The sequence below is a fragment of the Chelon labrosus genome (genome assembly GCF_963514085.1).
Source record: "Chelon labrosus genome assembly, chromosome: 24".
Lineage (NCBI taxonomy): Eukaryota > Metazoa > Chordata > Actinopteri > Mugiliformes > Mugilidae > Chelon > Chelon labrosus.
In genome coordinates, this window is record NC_140357.1 from 11,564,954 (window position 1) to 11,587,679 (window position 22,726).

The 22,726-nt window shown below is 40.3% G+C and overlaps 2 protein-coding genes and 1 long non-coding RNA gene across 3 annotated transcripts in view; all 3 read left to right on the forward strand.

Annotated features, from left to right (window-relative positions):
* LOC311509015 (NLR family CARD domain-containing protein 3-like) overlaps positions 1 to 11,088 on the forward strand; it is a gene marked incomplete at its 3' end in the record, with an annotated part of 28,977 nt that extends 17,889 nt beyond the window's left edge. Inside the window, exon 12 of the mRNA XM_084574032.1 lies at positions 10,928 to 11,088. The remainder of the gene's footprint in view (positions 1 to 10,927) is intronic.
* Positions 3,938 to 10,215, forward strand: LOC311509020 (protein NLRC3-like; the record flags this gene model as incomplete). The annotated part of the gene is made up of 4 exons (XM_084574038.1): positions 3,938 to 3,974; positions 4,110 to 5,895; positions 9,241 to 9,417; positions 9,984 to 10,215. The coding sequence occupies 4 exons, from the start codon at positions 3,938 to 3,940 to the stop codon at positions 10,213 to 10,215; spliced, it is 2,232 nt and encodes a 743-aa protein (XP_084430164.1).
* Positions 11,089 to 17,459: 6,371 nt separating the features above from the next.
* Positions 17,460 to 21,320, forward strand: LOC311509022. The gene is made up of 2 exons (XR_014699778.1): positions 17,460 to 17,621; positions 18,060 to 21,320. It is a non-coding gene; the product is annotated as an uncharacterized lncRNA (long non-coding RNA).
* Positions 21,321 to 22,726: the final 1,406 nt, after the last annotated feature.

The following is a 22,726-nucleotide window of genomic DNA, read 5'->3' on the forward strand; positions in this document are numbered from 1 at the left end:
GATTAACAACCACACACACATTATTAGATTAATACTACTACTAATAATATTACTGAGTTAAATTCTGAATGATGTGTCTGATTTACAAGGTTCCTCAAACGCATCACTGGCTCTCTGGTTCAGTTTACTTTCATCAACATTTAAGTCTAAAGTTATTTTCACTGTCACCAGCGTCGTGTCGCAGATCCTTTATCGGTGTTAACCTCCGTCTGAAGGTAAAGTCAGCAGCAGTTTCTAATGTTTTACTCTTTAACATCAGATGTCAGCAGCTTAGTTCCAGTAGAAATCTGATCGATATTTAACTGAGTCACAGCTGAAGGTTAGAAGTTGGGACGAAGGAGGCAAGGGTTAAAAATATCCGTCATTCCACTTCTGACACCAAGGGGGTTGTATCCGTGGGAAAGTTGTAAGTAAGTGTGCACCGTTGTGACGAGCCAATAAAGTTCACTACCTGTTAAGGTAGATAACAAGGATCAGGCCCGGAGTGGATAATCGGGAGGACCGGGATAATTCCCGGTGGGCCGGTCTGACTATCGGGCCGCGAGGGCCGGTGTTATTTTTATCTATTTATTTATTTTGGGCCGGTGTTCAGTCATGGCACTGAGTGGGTATCACGTGTATGCTGTTACCGCTGTCGCTGGGCCGTCTCCACTTGCAGCTCTTTTCTTTTTCTTTTTTTGCAGACGCAGCCTGATGTAACACGTCCGTGCACACCACACACTGTCAGTTTGTTCACCTCTGCAGGTGAAGGTATAAAGTGTGTGTGAGCTGATGTGAATCCAGCAGCATGGATCAGTGTGAGGACAGAGAGGAGGGAGTTCCTCCCTCTAAAACCACTCTGAGTGGGGAACATGGGAACCAGACCAAAGATCAGAGGTGAGATGAACATCTCTAACTGTCCATGACTCTTCTACATGTCAGAGCTCAACTCTCAGCTCCTTTATTATCATCATTAATACATACAGACCTGTTGCTCTCACTCCCTTTATTACAAAGAACAACATCAAAGCCACCGTACTCCCTCCCTCCATCCCTCCATCCATCCTGAACACTAAGTTAAGCATTACACATTGTGAAGGACTCTTCCCACCCCAGCCACCACCTGTTTGACCTCCTGACCCCTGGGAGGAGATGCAGGTCCATAAAAAACTCACACCACCTAAACTATTGAACAGTTTCACAGCTGAACAAAGTCATCCAGTTCATCAATAAACACACTCAGTGACTATAAAAGCCACCTAATAATAATATATTTAATATTTATTATGGTCTATGGTAGGGCTGGGCGATATGGCTGAAAAATGTATCACGATATAAGTGTTTCATATCAGTCGATATCGATAATTATTGATTCGTTTTTTTAACCTATTCTACCCAGACTTCTCAACTGTGCTAAACTGCAGCCGTTATTTCTTTATATCGCTTTGATGTTTTGTCGTATGGCACTGCTGCCGTGTACCTCTTGATCAGAGGTTGCGTTAGACTTTTTCCGTTGTCTGTCATTTTGACTGACGGGGTCATGAAAATCCCATCATAACCCATTTTTACCCGTCACTTTAATTTTTTTAAAATTATAACAATGACATATTCAAAAGCATTTCATTTTAATTCATTTTTAATTAATATTCAGTAGCGGTGGAAAAAAGAATCGCCATCAAAAACTACTCAAGAATCATGAATCTAGAGTGTATTTAACCAGCTCAGTTGAGTCCTACCACGTTTGATTGATATATATTCAATAAACGGCACCATTCAAACATCTTACATCTCACTCGGCAGAGAAACATAACGCACTACCAGACTTGACCACTAACAAACTAAAGTACTCAGACACTCACTCACTTAAGCACAATACGCAGAGAAACGAAACTTAACCGACTCATAACCGCTGCTTGTGGATCCCTGCTTAACCGAGAGTCAGCAGCCGCTCACTCAGCTGGCAGATAAACGAAACTTAACCGACTCTTACACTAATCAAGAAAGATAAGAGACAATTAATATGCTCACTCGCCACCAAGTTTGCAGACAACATCGGTCTCTCAGACAACTCTTGTCTGACTTAAAATAATCAAAATATTGCCAAACTGGTGACGTGACCTTTCCTTTTTATCTACAATTTCCTCTCACGCTGTCGCACTCATATTCTCCGTTCACTCCATGCTGTTCTTTTTTGTTGTTGTTGTTGATGCCACCAACCTGGCTTAGCTGGGCCATGATAGGTCGAGAGGCTAAAGCCCTTCCTCTGCCTACATCCCCCCAGAATGACTTGCAGTTCTGGCTCTGGGTTTTCTTCCTGTTTTTCTCTAACGGAGTTCAAGTGAAATTATCGAACATTCTATCGAACGTATTTTCTATTGATATCGATCACGTGTCTATCGCGATATATATCGTTATCGTTTTATCGCCCAGCCTTGTCTATGTTTTAAATGGGATTGTTTGTGATTGTGTTTTGTAGAATATTTTATTTTATTTTCACATTTGTTCTTTTTATAAGCACTGATGTGATGAATATTCACAATTTTGTTGTGTCCTGTATACAATGACAAAAGGGCCTTTGCTTTGATTTAATTCATTTATTTATTTTCATTTCATTATTCACAGGAATGAACCACAACCCAGCTGTGTGTCCTTCAAGAGTGACCGTTCAAAAGATTTCTTTATCGACTTTAAAGGACAAGTTTCCCCTGATGATCAGAGGTAAACTGTTACTGAGAGTGAAACGTTACTTGTTGATCTTTGGCTGTAATTTGTTGGATGGGTGGGAATTTATTGGACATGTAGAATTGTCTTGTTGTTGAATATTGGACGCTGTCCAGTCCAACCAGTCTGGTTCAGATGATGACCAGTGAGACATACATGAGACTGTTATATTTTCTGTTCCTGTTGTCACACACAGAAAATAACAAATAGCTGGGAGTTTGATTCATTTAAACTTTATCATCAAACAAGAATGTCAGTGTTAGAGGAAGATATCATATTATTACTAAAGTTGCTCCTGGAGCTACTCCACTGAGAGTCTCCATCAAATGAAAAGAACAACAGAAGCATTAAAGAAGAAATGTGTTTTAATGAATGAAGAAACCAGGAGCTGACTGTGGAGATGAATTATTACATGTGTCTGCATCAGTATAGACATGATATCAGTGTGTTCCAGTGCAGAGTCTATCCTATGTTTATCTCAGGAGAAAGTGAAAAAAACAAGACACCATAACCTGAACCTGACTGACTCTGTTATAAGATCAACATTAACAATATTCATTTAAGAGACAAATAGAACCAGGAGTTATGTCAGAAATGATGTTGGTCAGAAATCAGATGTAAATACAGTTAGTGGCCAAGCATCAAGAAGCTAAGAGCTGAAAGCTGTTGATTCTCAGTGGGATCAGAAAGAATAATCAACCTTTATGACTACAAGGAGTCATCTGATTCACTGTTCACATCCAGATATCACTTCATGGACATTTACATGTTGGTCTCTGTGGACTGATATGATGTGAACTAATTGTTGATGATTCATTCACAGAGTGGAGCAGCAGAGTTTAAATGTTCTCAGTGTTCAGTCTGTTGATCAGCATCAAACACACCTGGACTCCATATTTAAGGTCTGTACATGGACAACAACTATTTTCCATCATCTCCATGCTGCTCTTTGTAGACCAGTGGACTGTTAGTCCGTCCAACATGGATCTGATGTTTGTCTCCATGATTTCAGTCTGGTTGTCATTCATATAGTTTTCTGTTCCAGCTGCTGGAGGACAACATTGTCACTTTTGTGAAGAACGAGCTGAAGAAGATTCAGAGGGTTCTGAGTCCAGATTACCCAGAATGCTTAGAGAGTCAGAGGGAGGATGAGGAGGTGTTGGAGGGTGAGGATGAAGAGCAGGGGAGGAGCAGCAGAGATGCATTTGTGAAGATCATACTGAACGTCCTGAGGAGAATGAAGCAAGAGGAGCTGGCTGATTGTCTGCAGAGCAGTAAGAGGATTTCTCTGAACATTGAAAGAGATGGCGCAAGATATATTCAAACACTTATTCTTTAGGGTAATGAAATATTAGAATATTCCCTGTGTAATTTAGTCATATATTTTTATTTTTTGGTTGTTTCTTCAGAACATTTTGCTGCAGTTTGTCAACGTGAACTTAAATCTACTCTGAAGGAGAAGTTCCAGTGTGTGTTTGAGGGGATTGCTAAAGCAGGAAACTCAGCTCTTCTGAATGAGATCTACACAGAGCTCTACATCACAGAGGGAGAGACCGCAGAGGTCAATGATGAACATGAGGTCAGACAGATTCAAACAGCATCCAGGAAACTAGACAGACCAGAAACAACCATCAGACCAGGAGACATCTTTAAAGCCTCACCTGGAAGAGATAAACCAATCAGAAGAGTGATGACAAAGGGAGTGGCTGGCATTGGGAAAACAGTCTTAACACAGAAGTTCACTCTGGACTGGGCTGAAGACAAAGCCAACCAGGACATCCAGTTCACATTTCCATTCACTTTCAGAGAGCTGAATGTGTTGAAAGAGAGAAAGTTCAGCTTGGTGGAACTTGTTCATCACTTCTTTACTGAAACAAAAGAAGCATTAATCTGCAGCTTTGAAGAGTTCCAGGTTGTGTTCATCTTTGACGGTCTGGATGAGTGTCGACTTCCTCTGGACTTCCACAACACTGAGATCCTGACTGATGTTACAGAGTCCACCTCAGTGGATGTGCTGCTGACAAACCTCATCAGGGGGAAACTGCTTCCTTCTGCTCACCTCTGGATAACCACACAACCTGCAGCAGCCAGTCAGATCCCTCCTGAGTGTGTTGACATGGTGACAGAGGTCAGAGGGTTCACTGACCCCCAGAAGGAGGAGTACTTCAAGAAGAGATTCAGAGATGAGGAGCAGGCCAGCAGGATCATCTCCCACATCAAGACATCACGAAGCCTCCACATCATGTGTCACATCCCAGTCTTCTGCTGGATCTCTGCTACAGTTCTGGAGGATGTGTTGAAAACCAGAGAGAGAGGAGAGCTGCCCAAGACCCTGACTGAGATATACATCCACTTCCTGGTGGTTCAAACCAAAGTGAAGAAGGTCAAGTATGATGGGGGATCTGAGACAGATCCACACTGGAGTCCAGAGACCAGGAAGATGATTGAGTCTCTGGGAAAACTGGCTTTTGATCAGCTGCTGAAAGGAAACCTGATCTTCTATGAATCAGACCTGACAGAGTGTGGCATCGATATCAGAGCAGCCTCAGTGTACTCAGTAGTGTTGACACAGATCTTTAAAGAGGAGAGAGGACTGTACCAGGACAAGGTGTTCTGCTTCGTCCATCTGAGCATTCAGGAGTTTCTGGCTGCAGTCTACATGATCCACTGTTACACCAACAGGAAGACAGAGGTGCTGAAGGACTTCCTGGGACAAAACTACAATAACTCAACTCTGGATGTCTTTCTGAAGAGAGTCATGGAGAAATCCCTGCAGAGTATAAATGGTCACCTGGACCTGTTGGTTCGCTTCCTTCATGGCGTCTGTCTGCAGTCCAACCAGAGACTGTTAAGAGGTCTGCTGGGTCAGACAGAGATCAGTCCAAAAATCATCCATCAAGCCATCAACAACCTGAAGAACATGAACATGGACAACATTTCTCCTGACAGAAGCATCAACATCTTCCACTGTCTGATGGAGATGAACGACCTCTCAGTTCATCAGGAGATCCAAGAGTTCCTGAAGTCAGAGAACAGATCAGAGAAAAAACTCTCTGAGATCCACTGCTCAGCTCTGGCCTACATGCTGCAGATGTCAGAGAATGTTCTGGATGAGTTGGACATGGACAAGTTCAAGACATCATTGGAGGGACGACGGAGACTAATTCCAGCTGTGAGGAACTGCAGAAAGGCTCTGTGAGTCCAGATGTGATTAACATTATAAATCAGTTTACGTTAGTTTAGTTCTTTAAATGTTCACACTATAAAATTATCACCCTATCAAACAGTGTTTAATTTGTTTTTCCAGCTGTTTCAAACACTGTGAGAATGTAAATTTCCTTCTGTTTATATTCCTTTATTTATATATACAGTATATTAAAGCTGTCTGTTGATTAATATAAGTAATTAGACATTAATTGTCTGTTTTTAATCTGTTCTAAATGTGCCTTAAAGCTCAATGCAGTGCAACTTCTGAAAACACATGCAAATAGACTTACAACACCAGCAAACTCAAAAATGCGCTACAAGTACAGAAATGTGCTGCAAATTCACACAACGGAAATGTTTCCAGAGGACTCCAAAAAAGCGATGGACCTTGTTTGCTCAAACGCTGATCCTCACGAGGATCAGCGTTAATTACGAGTTAATGACTTCTTCTCTGCAGTGTTTGCGATTTTGGTCCATTTTGATAATTTTAAATGCAAATGATACCTGGCTGCTTTGCTGCAAATCCCACCACAACATCCCAGAAATGTGTCCATCACTTTATTCGGTTAGTGAATTTCGAGGATCATTTATATGTTAAGTGTCTGTGCCCAACATAGCTTGCCTGTTAGCAGAAGTTAATTAGATAATTAGCCAGCTATTGAATTAGCCTTAGGATAGCCTTCCAGCATAGCTCGTTCATAGCTCGAAACTCGTTCATTTCACCAGTATTTTGTTATGATACACTGCTATTCCCCGTTGAGTCCGGAGTTACCTGTTATCATCATCCAGGGTCTGTAGATTGACCTACTAACCTCTGACATGAGCGCGATGGTTAGCTTGTTTACCTGTAATTTGCTGCTCCTTGTTTTTTGCAACATGGCTGAATATTTTTCCGATTCTGAGGTTGTGGACGACGACTTTGTTTATGATGGACGTCCTTACCATTTTGAGCCAGAGTATACGGATGAGGAGCTCGTTGAAAGGAGGATGCTGAGGCAGAGAGAGGAACAGCTGGCTAAAGAACAACAAACCGCTGCACGTCCGCGAATAGATAGTAACTGGTGGTGTTCTTGTGGACAGTGTTCGTCTATGACAACAGAGGAGGAATGCCTCTGTTGCTCAGAGTGGATTTGAGGCCAGGAGATACTCGTCTGGACGTCTCCAGAAATGTCTGTATCACAGCTCTGGAGGATTTCCGTTCTATGATAAACCGGGCTGTGGTAGAGACTTTTTTTCGTGTCCCGAAATTCAACTGGAAGACCCAGCCAAACCCTGGGGTTAGCACTAGCACTAGTGTATCATAACAAAATATTGGTGAAATTAACGAGTTTCGCGGCAGATAATGCGTTATTAAGAGGCTGCACTTCGGTGCCCCAGTCACTCCCACTATATGGATATCTAAATCTATCTAAATATCTCCCGAATAACTACAAATGACACCAAAGTTATAGGGGCAAGTAAACGATCGTATTTTATGCCAGAAGTAAGGTCCAGGTTTTAAAAAACGGTAGCTCTCCTTTAAGTATAACACATTATTTTACATGTCTGTTTGAGTGAAGTGATCTCGTCAGGCTGCTGTGACGTTCAGCATGAGATGAAGATGAAGCTGGACTAACAGGACTTCTGAAGTCATCACTTCATCACTGATTCCTTATTACAGCCCGGATGTGTCAACTTTAGTATTGATGTTTTTCTAAATGTAAGATTATGCCATAAATTCTTAAGCTATTGCTTTATTAGCAGTAATCACTTTTGTTATTAATAAATAAATTATTATGATAAGTGATCAATTATTATGATTGGTTTGTACTTTCATTTGACAGTGATATTTTAATGTAAAATGTAGCATTTACCGTCAGCACAAAAGACCTGAGGAGTGTAAATACAAAGATAATTTATTGAAATGTGACCTATAATTTACTGACTGTAACAGAACTTGAATACAAGACATTAGACACAAAATGGTGACTGTATTTCAGACTATAAAATGTAAAAATAAACAGGTAGTCAAACAAGGTTTGTACAAGTCGCAGTGGGCTTAAGGGTGGTGTTATAGGAATGAGGAAGAGCAGAGGTCTAAGTGGGTGCATGTCCGCCTTCGTCAAGGTGACCAGCTCGATTTGACTGAACTCTCACATGTCACTGCCACCTCAGAGGATGAGGATTTTCAGCGCTGCTCTTCCTAACAGGGAGTATGAAAAGAAGAGGTGAAAGGTTTTCCATCAAAGTTCACACCAGCCAAACATCAGACACATACGTCCAGCTTGCAGAGGTTTCTTCTGAAGGTCTCTGTAGCTCTCTAGGCCCCACGCTGGACAAACATGTCACCAATGATCCACACGGTAACTATGGAGGAAAATAAAAGTATAAATACTTACAGTAATGAAAAATATAACGGCAATACTATTCTGTCACATCTGTGGGATAAAAGAAAATATAGGTGACATTTTTCAAATATAATTTGTTGAATTAAGATAACATAGTACCAGCATCTATTGCTGAAGCAGGTAACGGTACATACAGTGTGGCAGACATGGAGGAGGTATCACAGCTGGACATGAGCGAGCCAAAGCTATGTAACAGTTTAAATTGAACACAAGTTACGACAATACCATTTTTTTAAAACGTTAAACGAATTTCAAACAAATTATCATGTAGAGTGTGGTATAGCTTATATTAATTTACCTCAACTAACGTGACGTGGTACTAGTAGCATCATACCAGGAGCAAGTTAGCCAGCTGCTAGCAGATGGGTTTGTTTTGAGCAATCCATGGATTTGAGAAAACAAGGTCCGTCACTTTTTAGGGTCCTCAGTGAACATTTCCGTTGTGTGAGTTCTTGAGTTTCTGCACTTCCAGCACATTTCTATATTTGTAGAGCGTTTTTGAGTTTGCTGGTGGTGTGAGTTTTTGTGTTTGAAGCACATTTTGTGTTTGCTGGTGTTGTGAGTCTATTTGCACGTGTTTTCTTAAGTTGCAGTGCATTGAGCTCACTCAACCACCATATTAAAGGGATGTTTTCCACATTTTTATAATTTTAATCATGACTCTGTGGAGTCAGACATGAGTTCAGATCACACTGACAGACTGTGGAAGAAGACTAAATGTAACTCCATTTATCTCCATTAAGATTAAAACAAAACAAAGTTTAGAAGTCTGCAAGTTTAAGAGAAACTGATGAGAATTATTGTGTCATGTCAGATAAGAAGCTGAATCACTGATGTGAAGAACAAAATGTCAAACAGGATGAGTCCAACTGTTTAGTTTTCAAATGCACAAAGTAAATAATAAAGTGTCTTCATTCATATTAACATATTTTATATGTCATGACAGATTTTCTGGCTCTGGACTCTCAGAGAGTCACTGTGAAGTTGTGGCCTCAGCTCTGAAATCCAACCCCTCCCATCTGACAGAGTTGGACCTGAGCTACAACAACTACTTGAAGGATTCAGGAGTGAAGCAGCTGTGTGTTGGACTGGAGAGTCCAGACTGTAGACTGGAGACTCTGAGGTCAGTTCACTGAATGTTTTTATCAGTTTAAACAGTTGTCTTGTCAGGATTGACAGATAGAAAATGGACCACAAACAGTTGGTTTAAATGAAAGAGCATCATGTTCCTTAATATCAGCAGGTGTCTCCTCAGTCATCTGTGATTGGTCTGATCTCAAATCAGGACCAGTCTAGTGTTCACATGTACATTTAAAGAGTTACTGGAGTCAGTAATCATTCTTTCTGTTCATACTGTCTGTGAAGAAACTCATCAAGTCATTTCTTACAGTGTAGTTGTGTTAGGAAGAGACCACTTCACAGTCAGTGTGGACAGAAGGAATTATAAGAACTCTGTAATGTACATCTGACATGTGACTGTTGTGTCTGAATGTTGTGTTGATGTTTGGATGATGCCTGGAGAAGGCTGACATAATGATGATCCACATTAACACAAGGACAAAGTCACTCTACTCATTTTAGAGAACAGCTCATTGTTTAGGACGTAGTAATGTTGATCTGAATATTAAAACCTGAACACATCTGATTGATTATCAATGATTTTATTAACATCTTTTATTCTTTATTCAGATTGAAGGGCTGCACTTTGTCAGAGATCAGCTGTGATTTCCTGGTCTCAGCTTTGAAGGCCCACCCCTCCCATCTGAAACATCTGGACCTGAATAACAACAACGTGAAGGATTCAGGAGTGAAGCAGCTGTGTGGTTTTCTGGAGAGTCCAGACTGTAGACTGGAGACTCTGGGGTCAGTTCACTGGATGTCTGTTACTATTGTGGATGTGATTTGTTTAATTACAAACTGAACTTAATTTATGTTCATACAGAACTTCCACCTATAAAGATGTAAATTTCCTCCTGCTCATATTTTCTCTTTTCTTGTCCTAAATTTAGTCTGCCAATTTAAAGATGAGTGTTAGTTGAAAGTGTAGATGGCTGACATGACAATAACACAAGGACAAAGTCTCTCTACTCATTTTACAGAACAGTTCATTGATTAGGACGTAGTAATGTTGACCTGAACATTAAAACCTGAACACATCTGATTGATTATCAGTGATTTTATTAACATCTTTTATTCTTCACTCAGATTGAGTTGGTGTAATTTGTCAAAGATCAGCTGTTATTCTCTGGTCTCAGCTCTGAAGTCCAACCCCTCCTATCTGAAACATCTGGACCTGAGTTACAACAACCTGAAGGATTCAGATGTGAAGCAGCTGCTTGATCTTGAGAAGAGTCCAGACTGTAGACTGGAGACTCTGATGTGAGTGGAGGGTTGGAGTCAGTCCATATGTCTTTCAGTAGTATTGTACTAGACACAGTATCAAAAGTGTTTCCTGGAAACCTGTGGACTTGATGCTAAAAGTCTCTGCAGGTCTGTGAGCTTCCAGCTCCAACACGTTAACATGAGAGTTGAAAGGAAGCTTGCTGAGCACCACAGCTGCTCTGAACACTAAATCATCTCCTCTGTTGTTTCTTCTGTGTGTAGGTGGAAGTAAAGGTAAACAGGACGGTATGTGTGCTGAGAGAGGATGAGCTGAGTCCTGATGATCCAGAGAGGTTGAATCAGCAGCAGCTTGTGTGTAGAGAGACTCTGACTGGACCATTTTACTGGGAGGTGGAGTGAAGAGGAGAGCATCATCCAGATGTTTTTCCATTTAACATCATCAACAGAACTGCAATCAATCTATTCTAATAGCACCAACAAATAAAGTCCAGTTCCTCTCGAATTATTCACACATTAAAAACATTTTTTTGCAGTTATCATTTTCACCTTTAGATGGCGCCAATTAACCACCAGTATCCAATGTTATTAATTGCTATTAAATAACAGTATAAGTGTATTTTTTTACATTTAGCACATCAGCTTAAATAGTTCTTCTACATGGAGAATGTTAGGTGAGTTTTTTTTCTGTGTATGTTTGTTTTACTGTGTGTCAGGAAACAATGAAAATACTAGTCCTTCACTGAATATAGTCAGGAAAAAGTAAAGTCGCAAGTAAAGTGTGAAATGTAGTTATAGATGTCAGATTACATGTAATGCAGTGGAAGTATAATGTGCTGAAAGTCAAAAGGACAAGGACACTGGAGGACAAGTGGAAATGAGAATGGTATGGAAAGACTGGCATATTTCTGCAATTTCTATGTGTTTTATAAGACTTACAGAGTACACCGATGTTGTGGATGCACAATTTTATAACAATCACTTGTTGTAAAATTAATAGCCCTGATACTGAATGCAATAACTGAATGTGAATTAAGTTAAATTTGACAAGTTTGTTTGATTTAAGTAAATAAATTAGCAAAACATTGTAACACTTGTGCAAATTAAGTAACTAAAATGGAGGAGACGAAACAATTATTGTTTCATCATGTTTAATTATGCCTTTATTCGTAATTTATAATAAAATAAATAATTAAGGACGTGTTAAAACGAGAATGGAGCCTGGCATATTTTTTTGGGCAGTGTTTTTTGAGCATGTTATGAGCATGTGTTACTATGCAAAAAAAGGTGCAGGTATGTTGATCAGTTTTCTTTTATTACATTAATTGTAAATATAAAAGCCGTCATACTCTATTTTTGTTAAGGTAAATGATTTCACAAATTTGGTTTGGTTTGTGTGTATTAGCACAATGGACTAAGTACAAAAATAACTTGAATAAAAATAAAAAAATAAAACAGATTCAGCAGTTGATGTATTTAAGTGTTGATTTAAATGTTAGTTGAAAAAAATTGGTGAGTTAGAGGTAAATAAAAAAAAGAAAAAAACATTGTTTAGAAAAGCGTACGTAACGTTCACAGGCGTACGTGAGGTTAGGTCGAAGATGGCGGAGAGAGAGCTAGGAGCGAGGGGAATGGTGAAGCACGGCCCAGATCCGTTGCGAAAGCCAGGAGGGCTGAGGAGTGATCCGGGATGGTCAGGAAGTGACATGCATGCAGGAAGTGAATGTGAGAACGATCTAGAGGAGCTGGAAGGTATTGAAGATTCATTAGACTCCAGTGGAGCGAATTCAAACGAGGGAGTTTGGCAGGAGGTGAGACAAGGGAGCAAGAAAAGGAAAGCCATTGGAAACAGAGGAGGCGAGATTAAAGAAAATGACATTAAAGTTATAATTCGATTTCAAACACCGTGTACATTAAATCCTTTAAAGGTCAGCGAAGCTGTGTACAAGCTAGTAGGTGAGGTACGTACAGTCAAAACTTTAAGAGATGGAAACTTGCTAATTGTTTGTACGGATAGAGATCAACAGCAAGGACTAATGATGTGTAAAACACTGCTGGGGAAGGCTGTGAAACCGCAAATGTGGGAAGAAAGAGGGAGAGTTATGGGTGTTATATCTGGAGTATCGACTGACGTGACCGAAGAGGAAATTAGAGTAAACATAAGTGGAGTTCGTGTAAATAAAGTTAAACGACTGCCATACACTAGAAACGGAGTTAAAGGACCGAGTTTGTCTGTTATGATAACCTTAGATGAGGACAAACTACCTGAACGGGTTAGAATTGGGTATGTGAGCTATGAAGTGAGACCATACATTCCCCCACCGACAAGATGTTTTAAATGCCAGCGTTTTGGTCATATTGCTGTAGCATGTAGAGCTAAGGCCCGTTGTGCTAAGTGTGGAGGGGACCATGAATATGGTAAATGTACTGAAGGGACGAAAATTAAATGTTGTAATTGTGGGGGAGAGCACAGCGCTGCGTATAAGGGATGTGAAGCACACAAAAGAGCAGTTCAAGTCCAAAATGTGAGCGTGAAAGAGAATATTACATATGCTGAAGCAATCAAAAAAGTCGATGTGAAAACAAGGAATAATGTAGGCCCAAGGGTAGGAATGGTACCTGCGATCCAAAATCCAGCCCAAAACGTTGTTCATAAATGCTGTAGAGTAAATGAGAATACTCTGATTGTAGAAAAGAAGACATTTATTGCATTTATGGTGGAAGTCATTAACTGTACAGCACAAACAGACAGCAGAACAGCAAGAATTAAAATAATAATAAAAGCAGCAGAGAAGTACTTAGGTGAAGAGGGACTAACAACCGATTCTATTAATGAAATGCTTAGAGCAGAGGTAGCAGAAGGTCAGTCATCATGTGGTGGTGGATTCTGATGGGTATATCCATTTTGCAATGGAATGCCAGGAGTTTAATTGCTAACGGACAAGAGTTAAAATGCTTTATTGAAGAACAATCTGTAAAACCTAATATCATCTGTATTCAGGAAACTTGGTTAAAACCCTCTCTTGATTTTATAATTCATGGGTATACGGCTGTGCGCAAAGATAGAAGTCCTGTAACAGGGGGTGGAGTGGCTACATTCATCCAACAAGGTATTCACTTTAGGGCTATAAACATTGATGCACAGACTGAAGTGATCATCATTGAAGTATGGGTTAACAGAACTAGAATCAAAATAGCTAATTTTTATAACCCCTGTCAAAAGTTAACAAAAGTTATGCTAGAAGATATATGGGAAGGGGGAAATGGTAAAGTAATAATATGTGGAGATTTTAATGCACACAGCTCACTATGGGGCAGTACTAGAACAGATGAAAATGGGAGTACTATTGAGGAGTACATGGATGAGCACCATCTAGTTTGTTTGAATGATGGGAGAGGTACAAGATTTGATGTAGGCAGAGGAACAGAGTCAGCTATCGATCTGACTATAGTGTCAGAACAAATAGCAGGGAGAAGCCAATGGGAAGTTTTTAATGAAAATAGTTTAGGAAGCGATCACTACCTTATATGGACAAAGATGAGAGATCAAAGTGTTCAGTTAGAAGATAACTGGTTCCCAAGATGGAAAATGAAAGAGGCCAACTGGGGACTTTATAGTATGGTAGCAAGTGAGAAGCTGACGGGGATTATGTCACACCGAGGTGATGATGTTGAAGAGTTGAACTCTATGATTACTGGCATACTGTATGAATCTGCAGAGGAGACTATAGGTAAATCTTCCGGGGTGAGGAAAAAGAAAATGGTTCCATGGTGGTCAGAGGGGTGTAAAGAAGCAGTTAAGGTAAGGAACAAGGCATTTAAAGTAATTAAATCAAATCACACATTCAATAATTTAATTGAGTATAAAAAAGCACAGGCCAAAGCCAAAAGAGTAATTTGTGAGGCTAAAAGGAAATACTGGAGAGACTTTTGCAGCAATATTGGGTCAGAAATCAAGGTTAGTAAGGTATGGGGAATGATAAGAAAAATGGGAGGAATTAGAAGGGACTTCTCTTTACCTGTGATAAAAGGAAATGACACTGAAGCAGTAACTAATGCAGAAAAGGCAGAGGTACTGGCTAGGGCCTTTGTTAAGGTACATAGCACACAGAACCTATCAAGTGAGGAGTTAGTGTGGAGAACAAAGGTGATTGAGGAAAACAGAGGCATACTGGGGAGGAAAGTTACGAGTGACTGTGCAATTGATACACATTTTTCATTATTTGAACTGAAAAGAGCTTTAATAGGTGCTAAGAGTACTTCACCAGGGAAAGATGATGTGTGTTATAAAATGATAGAGCAGCTATCTGATATGGCTAAGAGTGTAGTTTTAAGACTGTATAATAAGATATGGGAGCAAGGGAAGTTGCCTAGAATGTGGAAACATTCTGTGGTTATCCCTATAGGTAAGCCAGGTAAGGATAAAACAGAGGTTAAGAGCTATAGACCAATAGCTCTTACATCCAACTTATGCAAAATTATGGAGAAAATGATTACTATAAGACTAGGATATGTAATTGAAAAAAGAGGATTGCTCTCCCCTCACCAGAGTGGATTTCGTAATGGCCGCACAACAATGGACCCAATTATTTGTCTAGAAAATGAAGTCAGGAAAGCCCAAGTATGTAAAGAATCTGTTTTGGCTATATTATTTGATATTGAAAAAGCATATGACATGTTGTGGAAGGAAGGGCTTTTAATTAAGTTAAATAAGATGGGCATAGGTGGCAGGATGTTCAACTGGATTCAAGACTTTCTGAATAACAGAACTATAGAGGTAAGAGTAGGGATGGAGTTTTCAAGTGTATATCCAATAGAGAATGGTACTCCACAAGGAAGTGTATGTAGCCCAATCCTTTTTAATATAATGATTAATGACATTTTTAATGGAATAGATCAGAGGATGGGTAGAGCATTATATGCTGATGATGGGGCATTGTGGGTAAGAGGTAGGAATACTGACAATTTGAAGGTTAAAATGCAATCAGCAATTGTTAAGGTCGAAAAGTGGTCACATGAGTGGGGCTTTCATCTATCTATTGAGAAAACACAATTTATATGTTTTTCCAAAAAAAGAACAAACCCTACTCTTGATCTCAAACTATATGGGCAGCAAATTAAGCAAGTTGATAGTATAAGATATTTGGGGGTATGGTTTGACGTTAAGCTGAATTTTAAAACACACATTCAGAAAATGATTGATAAGTGCAAAAAAGGTATAAATATACTGAAGTGTTTAGCAGGGTTTAGCTGGGGAGCATCAGGCCTGTCCCTAAAAAGGATTTATACTGCACTGGTTCGCTCTGTTTTTGACTATGGAAGCATAGTTTATAGTTCAACAGTTAAAACATCAATGCAAGAACTAGATAGAGTACAGGCCAAGGCACTTCGCATATGTTGTGGTGCGTTTAGGACAACACCAGTTCCATCATTACAAGTGGAAGTAGGAGAAATGCCTTTAGACCTCAGACGATTAAAATTATCTATGTTTTACTGGGTTAATCTCCAGGGTCATGAAGAAACACACCCCACAAAGCAGGTGCTATTAGACTGCTGGGAGTATGGGCGACCATCACGCAGCTTTGGGTGGCATGGGAATAGGCAGGCTAAGGAGATGGAAATTGACACCATTGAGTGTTGCAAAACTGTCAGTAGACCAACTATTCCACCCTGGATGTTTTGCTCTCCTAGGGTAGATCTGGAGGCTAAGAACATAATGAAGTCAGGAGTATATCAAAACGTTCAGCAATATATAGATATAATGTATGATGACGCAGTTCAGATTTTCACAGACGCATCAAAAGATCAGGTTGGGAAAACAGGGGTTGCAGTCCACATTTCAAAATACAATGTTAATATTAAAAAAAGGACAACAGACCATCTGGCCATTTTTACAGCAGAGATGTTAGCAATAATTCTGGCTCTACAATGGGTGGAAGAAGTAAAACCCAATAAGGCGGTAATTTGTTCAGACTCAATGTCCTCACTTGCATGCATTCAGAGTGGAAAGTCTACATGTAGACAGGGTCTACTACATGAAATGAATCAACTCATTTTTAAAATAAACCAACAGAGAAAAAGCATAGGTTTTTTATGGGTCCCTGCACACAGGGGAGTGGAGGGGAACGAGAAGGCAGATAAACTGGCAAAGGAAGCTGTTACTTCAGAACTGGTTGAGCTGGATGTTGCATTAAGCAGGTCAGAAATGAAAAGTATTATTAAGGACAAAATCAACAGAATGTGGCAAGAGAGATGGGATAAGGAGGGAAAAGGCAGACACCTGTATAACATACACAAGGAGGTAACAGCTAGTAAAATCAGTGGATTGGAAAGGCAGGAGGAAACATGGTTAAACAGATTGAGGATGGGACACACAAGTTTAAACAGTGGATTACATATTATAGGGAAACACCAGACTGGAGTATGCACACACTGTGGAGAAATAGAAAACGTAAAACACATACTGCTAGACTGCACACAATATTCCAGAGAGAGGGAAAAGATGAAGAGAGTTGTAAAGAAAGATCTAACAATAGGAAACTTGTTGAGTACAGCTTGCACACAGTCCACAGTTAGGGCTGTTATAGCTTTCCTTAAAGAAACCCAACTAGCAAGTAGAATTTAAATTATTATTATTATTATTATTTTTTTATTATTTTTTTTTTTTTTATTTCTTTTATTTGTTTAAATAGGGTATAAATAGCATCCCATTGGGTCACTCCTCAGCCCGGAAGATGGCGGTAGTGCACTAAGTATGCAAACTGCCAATAAACATTACAGAAGAAGAAGAAGAAGAAGACAGGCGTACGTAATTACGCACTCTACGCATTACGCAGGGGGCGTGGCCAGCGGCTGTCGTTACTGCGGCTCCATCCAAAGAGAAGAGACACTGAGCGAAACAGTGCGGCAGCTTGAGGACACACTCCTCACAATAGTTGTCTTTTTGGTCAATAAACGGATATTTTACCACAACACGCAGCCGAGCCGGTGAGTATTGGTTCATTACGGTGGATTTTAATTCAAAGTACGAAGCTTACGACGCCTTTGTCGGCTTTAGAGAGCTAACGGCAGCCGTTGGCTCTGTCAGTGTTTATGCTGCTAGCGACAAGTTGTGAAAGCTTAGTTTGTTGTTGTCGTTTTTCGGCGATATTTCTGACACATTACTCATAAAAATCAGAGGACAGGAAGCGGGGAGATAACGTTGGATGTAAGGTTGACGAAAAAGACGTGAAATGCGACATAAGAGTTGGTTAAAATTGCTGCGTTAAAGTGACAGGACACATGTTAGCGGTTCCTTGGCTGTGGCTTGAGAAACACTGCTGCTGCCAGTATTACGCAACTTAACCAGGAAACGTTTTCTGCGAACATTTATTGCTGTGTCACGTTTTAATGCATCCTTGTTTTATGCCATGCCCATACTCCTAGGACAAAAACCTCTGCTCCTGCTCCGTCCGTTTCCCCATAAATCACCGTTTGTCACCCTTTCTGTCGCACTAATCCAAACATCAGTCCGGACCAGCTAGTTTCAAGAGCTTGCCAAGAACAAGACAACATTTCCACCACATTTTTCAGCCGGGGAGAAAACTCTCAAGGTATTTCCAGATTTAATGTGCGCCCCTCAACCTTTTAGAGGAAAGATTATTCCTCCTCTCTGATGAGAACGACTTTATCAAGGTGTCCTTATGACTTGAAACGTCTAAAACTGGTTGTTTTGTAAAGTAGGCCTTCTCTATTGGCAGGAGGACAATGATTAACTGATTAAGTCAAACTGAAGGTCGTCGTTTGAGTCGTTTGTGCTGCATCACTGACTGACACCTGATGAAGAGGAGAAACACTAAATCATCTCCTCTGTTGTTTCTTCTTCTTCTTTATAGGTGGGAGTCATCGTACACTATATTACCAAAAGTATTCGCTCACCCATTCAAGTGATCAGAATCAGGTGTTCTAATCACTTGGCCTGGCCCCAGGTGTATAAATTCAAGCACTCAGGCATGCAGACTGTGAAACAAGACATTTGTAAAAAGAATGGGCCGCTCTCAGGAGCTCAGTGAATTCCAGCGTGGAACTGTCATAGGATGCCACTTGTGCAACAAATCCAGTCGTGAAATTTCCTCGCTCCTAAATATTCCACAGTCAACTGTCAGCTCTATTATAACAAAATGGAAGCGTTTGGGAAAAACAGCAACTCAGCCACGAAGTGGTAGGCCACGTAAAGTGACGGAGAGGGGTCAGCGGATGCTGAAGCGCATAGTGCAAAGAGGTCGCCGACTTTCTCCAAAGTCAATTGCTACAGAGCTACAAACTTCATGTGACCTTCAGATTAGCCCAAGTACAGTACGCAGAGAGCTTCATGGAATGGGTTTCCATGGCCGAGCAGCTGCAGCCAAGCCACACATCACCAAGTGCAATGCAAGTCGTCGGATGCAATGGTGTAAAGCACGCCGCCACTGGCCTCTAGAGCAGTGGAGACGCGTTCTCTGGAGTGATGAATCACGCTTTACCATCTGGCAATCTGATGGACGAGTCTGGGTTTGGAGGTTGCCAGGAGAACGGTACATTTCAGATTGCATTGTGCCAACTGTGAAATTTGGTGGAGGAGGAATTATGGTATGGGGTTGTTTTTCAGGAGCTGGGCTTGGCCCCTTAGTTCCAGTGAAAGGAACATTGAATGCTTCAGGATACCAAAACATTTTGGACAATTCCATGCTCCCAACCTTGTGGGAACAGTTTGGAGCGGGCCCCTTCCTCTTCCAACATGACTGTGCACCAGTGCACAAAGCAAGGTCCATAAAGACGTGGATGACAGAGTCTGGTGTGGATGAACTTGACTGGCCTGCACAGAGTCCTGACCTGAACCCGATAGAACACCTTTGGGATGAATTAGAGCGGAGACTGAGAGCCAGGCCTTCTCGACCAACATCAGTGTGTGACCTCACCAATGCGCTTTTGGAAGAATGGTCAAAAATTCCTATAAACACTCTCCTCAACCTTGTGGACAGTCTTCCCAGAAGAGTTGAAGCTGTAATAGCTGCAAAAGGTGGACCGACATCATATTGGATTCTATGAGTTAGGAATGGGATGGCACTTCAGTTCATAGAATGAGTAGTGATGCACCGATGTAAAAATTCTGGCCGATACCGATAACCGATGTTAATATTGCTGTTATGGCCGATACCGATATTTACCGATGTCGATATATATATATATATATGAAACACATTTTTTTTCTTTTACTTTTGCATTTTATTTTCAGAAATGACTGATACTGTATTCTGATAACATTGAAAAATATTTAAGGTACAGTAGTAGGCCTAAAAAATGGCCAAAGCCACTTAGCAAAATAAAATGACTGATACTGTTTTCTGTAAACATTGAAAAATCTTTAGTTGAGCAGAGATGTCGTCTGTTTGGTCATTTTTCAAAGTCTTTGAAGAGGATCCTATGCTGTATGTAATGACTCCTCGCTATGCTGTATGTAATGACTGTGAAGGCCGGGTGATGCGAGGGGGAGCTCGTGTCAAATCGTTCAACACAACCAATTTGATCACCCACTTAAAAAACAAGCATCCCGAAGCCTACAAAGAATATGAAAAACTAGCTAATGCTAAGCAGCGGAAGAAAGCTACTGCTATCAGAGCTAGTGAGCGGAGCGCGAGCGAGCGAGGGGCGGAGCGGATGGAATTTTGGTGGAGCGCGGAGCGCTTGTTAATTTAGAGGCCGGAGCGGGCGCTCTGTTCCGCTCCGATACCGCTCACACCACCAGCCTGACGCGTGCCCAAATCCACCCAGAATTCATTTCTTCCTAATAAAACCAAAACCGTTCATTTTCAAAAAAATTGCCATGGCAAGATGGAGTTCGTGAAATATTTTAGAAAGGAAACTGATAGGGTTATTTCTCCCTCTTTTAAATTGGAGCGAGCGTGGAGCGATTTCGCTGCAGCGGGGGAGGACTTTTAGGTGGAGCGGGGAGCGAAATTGAGCGGAGCGGCCTGACGTGAATTTGAGCGGAGGAGCGGCCGACTGAACAGCCACCTGAGCGAGGAGCAGGACATTCGCACCGCTCAGCTCCGCTCACTAGCTCTGCACACACATCAAATACACAGGAATAATTATCGGCCTGTTCACATCGGCTCTATTTTTACACCTGACCGATACCGATGTGTAAAAAAATGACCATATCGGCCGATATTATATCGGCGGCCGATATATCGTGCATCACTAAGAATGAGTAAAGGCAGGTGAGCGAATACTTTTGGTAATATAGTGTATGTGAGCTGAGTCCTGATGATCCAGAGAGGTTGAATCAGCTCTGACTGGACCATGTTACTGGGAGGTGGAGTGAAGAGGAAAGTTTTTCATTAAAGACCATCAGCTGTTGTTTTTAATCTTGTTTTGTTCCTCCATTTATATTTAAATGAAGTAGAGTGCTGCAGTTTATACATGGATCTTCTGATTCACTCTATGTGTCATTATTCTTCTTCTACTTCTGTATCATATTACATGTATTTCATAACATCTTAACACCTTTAAAATAATGTTGTAATGTTACAGTATTTTACAGTAATGTATAGGTGTCATGTGTAAATTGAATTGTAGCTAAAAACACTAATAGACCTACTGATCCTGCTTGTTGCTCACTGTTTGTCTAATTCTTTGCTCTGAGTTTAATAAAAAGCTGCAGCATCAGTGGTTTGGTTTCTCTAATACGACCCTGAATAGGTTCCAGTCCTTACTTCAAGACAGACATTAGTTTATACCAGTTAGTAGCTCCTCCCATCAACACGACTCTCAGACATCTGTTCTTTAATATTCACAGTGTCTATGAAGTGTGTTCACCCCCCATGATGTTGCTGTTATCAAGAACGATCCAAACACAAAAACTGTTGCGTTCACTGCCCTCCAGCGGTCACTGTCGGGAACTACAATTTGACACATTAACTGCAGTGTTTTAGCTCTATTCTTCTTCAGTCTTTATAGTAATAATAATCACTCTCTATATATAGACTCAGATGTTATTAAGCTGATTGAAATACTGATGTTAGCAGAGACACTGAGCTTCACGTGGTGTATGTGTCATTTCAGTCTCGTTGGTGATTTAACTTGTGTGTTTGGCTAGTTGAAGTCAGTAGTACTCTTCCTGTGACTTTGGTTCTTAATGATGCTCTGTATTAAGTCGTACTAATAACTTCACAACAAGAGTTTGATTTACAATTGAATTAAAAGTTTAAATTTGTCTTTCGAGCTACAAATATGTCCTTGCTCTCCTCTGCATTAGTTAGTGCACGTATTTAACAGTTGTTTAAAGCTTAATTTTTGATAAACCTACTTTTGAAGTCACAGGGACATCCTCTTCATCTACTGTTTACTCTTCAGGTGAAATTTGACACCTAGAAAATTGACAGAAGGCTTCACCATCTTCAGATTATGACATTTGAGATGCTGCTAAGTTGCATTGTTTTTCCTAATAAACAATAAACACCTAATTAAATATCTGAATCACCAATTATATAGTGGAAGTGACATTAAATGTAGTTTAACTGAACTATAAAGTACAGAAAATGGAAACACGTTAAGAATGTCCTACTTTTTAGTTATTTACTGTCAATTTCCTCTTTTCCATCTATTTCACAGTTTCAAATGTCTTACAGTGCATCTCATTTCTGTTTTGTTTTGTTTTTGTTTTTGCTTTTTGTTGTTTTTTCCCAATTCCTATAGTAGTAGTTTAAACTGTTTGTGGTGTTTGGGTTGAACCGTGAGCGTCCTCTGACATACAACATTCAAGGTGCCTTCAGGGAAAATGGGACATTTAAGTATCACCCTTCTTTTGCTGTTTTCCTGGACGAAATCAATAATGTGCGTTTGTCCTAAAACCGTAAAACATTTCAGAGACGTTGACAAAATCCAGCTGCATTACAAATAATATAATAAACTGACAAAATAAACGAACAAGGGATCTACCTGATGTCCAAAACTACTCACTGCTGGACCAAACGTCAATTAGTCCGCTGCTGAAAATAGTCCACTTTTGTAAGATAATTTTTCAGCTTCCTCACATTTAATATTGCTAATTTAATTGCTAATTGTTTTTTATT